Source organism: Piliocolobus tephrosceles, chromosome 2 (genome assembly GCF_002776525.5).
Source record: "Piliocolobus tephrosceles isolate RC106 chromosome 2, ASM277652v3, whole genome shotgun sequence".
In the NCBI taxonomy this organism is placed as follows: domain Eukaryota; kingdom Metazoa; phylum Chordata; class Mammalia; order Primates; family Cercopithecidae; genus Piliocolobus; species Piliocolobus tephrosceles.
The window spans coordinates 91,919,310-91,926,768 of record NC_045435.1 but is presented as its reverse complement, the minus strand read 5'-3'; the positions used below and the strand labels follow the sequence as shown (position 1 = coordinate 91,926,768).

The following is a 7,459-nucleotide window of genomic DNA, read 5'->3' as shown; positions in this document are numbered from 1 at the left end:
CTCCAGCTCGGGCGACAGAGCAAGACTCCGTCTCAAAAAAAAAAAAAAAAAAAAAAAACCCGATTGTGTGTTCTGTTTACTGAGAAAGGAGAAAACCGCCTTAGGGCGAAAGGCGGGACTTGCCAGCCCAGTGCTGCTCTTTATGCACTAAAAAGGTTTATGGAGGTGTTTACATATGCATATCAAGGCACAGCACTTTTCCTTAAACTTATTCATGTCACAGAGATCTTTATTCATATGTCTTACTGCTGACTTTCTCCCTACAATGATCCTATTATCCTGCCACTTCCTTTTCTTTAAGATGGTAAAGATAATTATCAATAAATACTAAGGGAACTCAGAGACCGGTGCCCGCGTGGGTCCTCTGTATGCTGAGCGCTGGTCCCCTGGGCCCACTTTTTCTTTCTCTATACTTTGTCTCTGTGTCTCATTTCTTTTCTCAAGTCTCTCGTTCCACCTAACGAGAAACGCCCACAGGTGTGGAGGGGTAGGCCACACGTTCATTCAGCCTGTTCTTAACAAGACCCACTCACCTCACTGCTAGCTCCTTTAGTACTTTTCAAATACATGAATAAACAGACTCAATCAAAGATGGACTGGAAGGGCTTGATTTTAGGTTTTTGCTCTTTTCCCATGTATATAGAATCAAAGCATCATAGAATGTTGATATTAGAAGAAGCTTTAAATATTATCTAGCTTTTCACTTTCATTTAACAAATAAGAAATGGATGAGACTGAGTGACCTGCGTTAGGTCACTGAACAAATTGGTGGCAGAACTGAGACTAGAATCCACACCTCTTGACTGAGTCTATTACTGGTCCTGCCCTCTGTTGTAGCCCTGCAGCCTTTGACTTTTGGAATAAATGGCTTTTCCAGTAGGCTTAGGGGAGCCATTGGGCTCCAACCTGATATCCTATAAAGAAATTTTTACCCCCAGATGCTTAGTCCTTAGAATGACCTGCCCTCTTTGTGCATTGCCACATAGCTCTGAAGTGTACCCACTCACTAATTTTGTCATTGGAGATACTCCTCTAGGATAATAACAATATTTTTTCATTTAAACTTAAAATGGTCGTTTGGTTAGAGATGGGATGTTCTTGAGTTACCCCGAATCCAGAATATGTAGAAAGTCGGCTGGTAATTTATGGGTGGCTCTTTTTCCTCCCTCAGTGCCTCAAATTCCTGCCTGTCCTCAAGAGAAGAGCCCCCAGGAGAAAAGCCAGTATTGCTTGTGTGCCTAACAACCTGTCTCTTGGTAAGTTAACTCTTAACTAGAGAGTCCAGGATGGTGGTTGTTGTGAGACTGCCATCAGAAGTGATGGGACCCACCAATGTCCACTATATGTGGACCCAGGAGACTGAAAATGTAGAACCACGCAAAAATGGGTACCATTTTACTCAAATCAGTGAGAGTGGCCCACTGTGAAAAAGGCTATGGAATAATTGGTTAGAGTGCACTACGTTCTTATCAGAGTACCTGAACTGAAGACTCTATAGTCATCTGGTAGCACATCTTTAAACCACTTACTGAACTGCTAAGTATGATGCCTTAATGATGTAGTGGTTGGATCTAGGAATATGGATAGTAATTGGAAGACCCAATTGCAAATGTAATTAGGTATTTCCTCAGAGAATATGGAATGGGTTTCTGGCCGTGTTTAGAACAAGAGCTTAAGTTACTGCAACTGATACTGTCACTGGCTATCAAAAGGCAACATGGAGCCTGGGTGTCTGTCAAACTTAGTAAAATAATTCTGGGTAAATTGTATTCTTAGGTTATGGGAACTCTGTGAAGAGAATATGACTGTGTCCTGAAGAATTTGGTCTAGTTTAATATGTATGCATAATATATGAACACTTATGTATGTATCTATGTTTATATGCATCAAGAGATACCTAGAAGAAAGTCCATCAACATACTAACTCTATTTTCTGTGACTGGGTTTCAAGTGATTTCCTCTTTGGAGTAGCTGACCATTTAATAGAATGAGCATGCATTCTTTGTATGATAAGATAAAAACCTTTTTATTTTGGAAAAATATGAGTAAAGGAATTAAAAATGTGCTTAGAGTTTTGATTTTACATCTAGTTGCTTAAACCAACTGGAGTTTGTTTTTGTATATAGCATATCCATGCTGTAAGTTAATACATCAGATAAAGATAGGTTTAGGTAAGATAATCAACATATTTAACAAACAGTATGGTACAGGCATTGTCCAAGCAGGTAGTCGTGAACAATTTGTACAGATATACCAGTATGTATCAGTTGACTCTCAGCCCCGATAGATCCATATGTACCAACATGAAGAGATCTCTAAGACACATTTTTTAGTGGGAAATAAAAGCAAATTGCAGAGCAGAACCTGTAGGACTATTTCATTTATGTAAAGAGAATTAAGTGCTATATGTGTGTAGAAAAATATGAAGAAAAAAGGAATGAAAGAAGATACTCCAAACTTGATAATCAAGGAATAGGTTTATTTTGCTAACAAAAATTTTCTTTTAGGGACGAGGTCTTGCTCTGTCCTAGGCTGGAGTGCAGTGGCGTGATCATGGCATACTCCAGCCTCAACATCCTGGGCTCAAGTGATTTTCCCACCTCAGCCTGCTGAGTAGCTGGGACTACAGGTGCACATGACCACACCCAGCTAATTGTTTATTTTTTGTGGAGACAGTATCTCACTATGTTGCCTAGGCTGCTTTTAAACTCCTAGTGTCAAGTGATCCTCCTGCCTCAGCCTCTCAAAGTGTTGAGATGATAGGTGTGAGCCACCATGCCTGGCCTATCTTATATACTTCTGTATTATCTAAATATTTTAAAGTGAGGATATATAGTTGTGTAATTTACATGATTAGAAAACTAAGACAAAAATGGGCCTCAGAGAAAAAGAATGTGTTAGTGTCTCCAGCACCTACTAGGGAAGAGGTTGCTCTGATGTGCAGCACCTGAATATTCATTCTTTAATTCCGTGTAGCTTATTTAGGGCACCAGGGTTTCAAAATTTGATGATCATTTAGTTATAATCAATTAAATATTTTGTTCTTTCTCCAGTTCTTTGTTTCCCAAAGAGTGCTCTAATGACAATGATTTGGTTCACATACTGTTTTTCTAAAGTCCAGAGAATGTGTTAACCAGCTCTATATTGAGCACAAAAGTTTTTCATTGTAAATAAATAAAGTGACTTTATTTTCTCTCTCATTCCCCTTATAAATCTGATTAGTATACTTCAGATTCTGAAGTATTTCTTTTGCTACAAAGGTGAGGGCCAGCACCTGGACCATGATGCTGTAGTCAAGTTACTGTCCAATTAAACCTTCTTCTTTAAGGACCACTTCTCTAATTTTCCTGAAACAAAAGAGTAATATCTTACTTTCTTCCAGTAAACAGGACTCTAGTTTTCAAACCTGTAGGTTTCCAGTTAGACTTAAGGAGAGAACTATAGATGGTGAATGTTGTGGAGAGAAAGAGAGATCCAGTAAGACACCTGTAAAGGTGACTGAATAAGGAAGGACTGGTGAGATAGGCCTAGTGAAAGTTACAGCCTGAATCACATTTGAAGTTTTAGAAGGGAAACTCTTTGATTATCACTAGTCTGCCATGATTATAGGCAACCTAAAGAAATAGAATTATAATTCCTGTTTTTTGAGGAGTAGAGACTAAGTGGACAGTAAGTTTCCCTAACACTTATATGTCCAAGTCTAGTATACTTATTCCTTTCATATTTTCCAGTTATTTATCACTGTGGATGCAAATCTGAATGATCCCAAATTACCTGGGTTAGTTTTTAGTATTTGATTGTTTCAGAATCAATCGTGATATGGAATTTTATAGAATTCCTAATACCTGTCACAACATAATCTCTCTCTTCAGAGAGGCTGATCATCAGGGGTTCACTTTTGGAGAAGTTGAGAATGCAGGCTGAACAAGGAAGAGGAAGGGGAATCCTGCAAGGATGAATGAGAGGACAGCAATGCATGTGTGATGTGTGTGAGCACACACACACAGTAACCTTTCCTAGAACAGTCTTACTCTAATGATAATCATCTGTGAAGAAAAAAATTTTTGTAAGTATGAATTTGGTGTTACAAGCAGCATGAATTCCAGCCAAATATCACTCAAAATGAAACATCGGAGAGTTAACATGCAGAAGAAACCTTCAAAGTGTAGTGAATGTGGAAAGTTCTTCACTCAGAGATCATCTCTTACCCAGCACCAGAGGATTCACAGAGGAGAGAAGCCCTATGTGTGCAGTGAATGTGGAAGTTGTTTCTGTAAACAGTCAAATCTTACTCAACATCTGAGAATCCATACGGGAGAGAAACCTTATAAATGTAATGAATGTGAGAAAGCCTTTCAAACAAAAGCAATTCTTGTTCAGCATCTGAGAATTCATACTGGAGAGAAACCCTATAAATGCAATGAATGTGGAAAAGCCTTTTGTCAGAGCCCATCCCTTATTAAACACCAGCGAATTCATACTGGAGAGAAACCGTATAAATGCACAGAATGTGGCAAAGCCTTCAGTCAGAGCGTATGCCTTACTCGTCATCAGAGAAGTCATTCTGGAGATAAACCTTTTAAGTGTAATGAATGTGGGAAAGCCTTTAATCAGAGTGCATGTCTCATGCAGCATCAGAGAATTCATTCAGGAGAGAAACCCTACACATGCATTGAATGTGGTAAAGCCTTCACTCAGAACTCTTCCCTTGTTGAACATGAAAGGACTCACACCGGAGAGAAACTTTATAAGTGTAGTGAGTGTGAAAAAACTTTCCGCAAACAAGCACACCTTAGTGAGCATTACAGAATTCATACTGGAGAAAAACCTTATGAGTGTGTTGGATGTGGGAAATCCTTTAGGCACAGTTCAGCACTTCTTCGACATCAGAGGCTTCATGCTGGAGAGTAAAATTTGGAATGTAATGACTATGGAAAGATTTGTATGAAAGCACCTTTTTTTCTCCTAAATTCCTAGGAATGTAAGACTCAATCTGTAGCTAGTATGAATATTTTGTATTTTGAACAAAAAAATGTTGTGTCCTAATGTGTCCTAGCCTGGAGTTTGATGCCTTATCTGCTGCTCAGTGGGTGTAGCCTTATCCCTTCTGAGCCTCAGTTTACCCATCCCCCCAGTAGAAAAATGGGGATATTTCCTAGGGTTGTCCTGCAAATAAAATGAGTTCTGCGTGACAGTTAACTACCATTAATTAGCCATTCTAAAAGTTTATTTACAATATCAAAATCTGACAAATCAGCATTGTTGTTTGGTTCTCAATGTATTATTTCTTAAGAACATTTTGTAATTGGGCTATGATTTTGTGATTAATCTACAGATGTCTATTTAAACTCTAATGTCTAGGTTTAAATAGGATAATACAATCTAAGACTGGTTTGTCTTTGAGAAATTTCAGATTTAATCAGAGAAAAAGGTACTGATAGGAATTTGAGTGGACGTTGTAAGGTATATTTCTGGGTACCCTCAAAATCTTCATTTACATTTTGATACTTTCTATTACTAGGTCTAATTTGACTTTAAGCTCTACGTTTCACTTTTCCATTAAACGGAAAGCCTCCCTAACATTAGAATAAAGCCTCATGTTGTGGGACTTCTGTGTGTATTTAGGGTTGGCAGCAGATGATTAGGAGAAGGCATATGACAGTAGAGAGGACTGGAATATAGAGGAGAATATAAGCATGTAGATGAGGATGTGGCTGTATTTGTTTCCAGTTCTAGGAGCACAGCACCAAATGTGGTCTCTTAAAGGAAGATGAGGGTAGAAGATGTTAAGATCTCAAGTTCCAGCAGGCGATGCCACTAACAATTAGCCACTTGTCAAAGGAAGGAGAGAACAGTGTCTTGGGGATGCTGATGGGATGGAGTGCCTAATGGCTGTTAAAAGCCATAAAAAAGCAAAGAAATCAAAGGATACTTTTGATGGAGCTTTAGGCTATGCTAAGCTCTTTAATGTAGACAAGCACCTCTAATACTAAAAGCACACTTGCAAGGAAGATAGGAGTTACTATTCACATCCTAGAATCAAGGAAAAAGAGGAGATGTTTGATTTGCTGAAAGTCAAACAGGTAATGTCAGAATTGAATCTCAAATCTATATCTTACCAAAAGTGTAGTTCTGGTTTATACAATACCAAAGTCACATACAGGTAATTTCCCACCATTGAACCTTCCTGTTAGTGTGAGATGCCAAATCTGTGAAAACCATTTTTAAACAGTAAAGACTTATTTTTTTCAGCTTAATGTGTGCTTATTGAAATACATTGATAAAATTAGAGAAACGAAAAAAATTAAAATTGCATGTTTTCAGCAAATAGTCACCTTAGTGTATTTATTCTAGCCTTTCTTTTCTGCATAGCTCTTTTTTCTTCCCTTTTAACAATAATTAGACTTGTACTATATTAGAGTACTATATAGAGTACTATATAGAGTACTATAGCCTGCATTTTTTTTATTTTTTATTTTTTTTGAGACGAAGCCTCGCTCTGTTGCCCAGGCTAGAGTGCAATGGCACAATCTCAGCTCACTGAAAGCTCCACCTCCCAGGTTCACGCCATTTTCGGGCCTCAGCCTCCCGAGTAGCTGGGACTACAGGCGCCCGCCTGCTTTTTAACATAACAATTTAGTAATATGTTACAGACTTTCTATAAACTTTAATGGTTGCCAAACATTTCATTGGTCTGTTCATAATTTTTTGACCTGTTCCCTGTCTCTGTGATATTTATATTAATGTTTTTTTCTTATAAATCAAAGAATCTAACGGTGCCTGTCATGGTATGAGCTCCTGTTAGTAATATTAATTTGGCAGTGAAATATCTTTGTATATAACGTTTTTACCATCTTAAAATTATTTTCTGAGGATTTTCAGAGGGTATAATTTTATTTTTAAAATTTAATTCATCTTTTTGACTTGATAATGTAAGCTTATGGCTTAAAATGTTAAAAATATAAAAGGTTGAACAGTGAAAAGTCTTCCACTCAGCCATCCGCTTGTCCCCTCATTCTATCCTAGACAACCAATATTACCCATTTTTTGTTTTTCTTACAAAGATATGAATAAACAAACATCTTTCTGTTAAAGACTATTTTTTAGAGCAGTTTTGAATTTACAGTAAAATTGAGTAGAAAGTTCCCATATATCCCCTGCCCCAAGACATGCAAAGCCTGCCTATCCTCCACCAGAGTGGTACAACCTACTTTGACACATCATTATCACCCAAAGTCATAGTTTACATTAGGGTGCACTCTTGGTTTTGTATATTCTATGGATTTTGACAAATGTATAATGATATGCATCCATCATTATAGTTTCATAAGGAGTTGTTTCACCTCTCTAAAAATTCTGTGTTCTTCCTATTCATCCCTCCGTCCATGGTGACCCTTGGCAACCACTGATTTTTTTTTTGGTTTTCTTTTTTTTTTGAGACGGAGTCTTGCTCTGTCAC

General features: G+C 37.8%; 1 protein-coding gene across 2 annotated transcripts in view; it reads left to right on the top strand.

The window, feature by feature from the left end:
- Positions 1-7,459, top strand: part of ZNF501 (zinc finger protein 501) — a 9,864-nt gene extending 2,405 nt beyond the window's left edge. For both annotated transcript variants that reach the window (XM_023231766.2, XM_023231767.2), the window contains exons 2-3: positions 1,172-1,256; positions 3,873-7,459. In XM_023231766.2, coding sequence (XP_023087534.1) covers positions 4,036-4,911 — 876 coding nt within the window. In that variant the 5' untranslated portion in view covers positions 1,172-1,256; positions 3,873-4,035 and the 3' untranslated portion in view covers positions 4,912-7,459. The remainder of the gene's footprint in view (positions 1-1,171; positions 1,257-3,872) is intronic.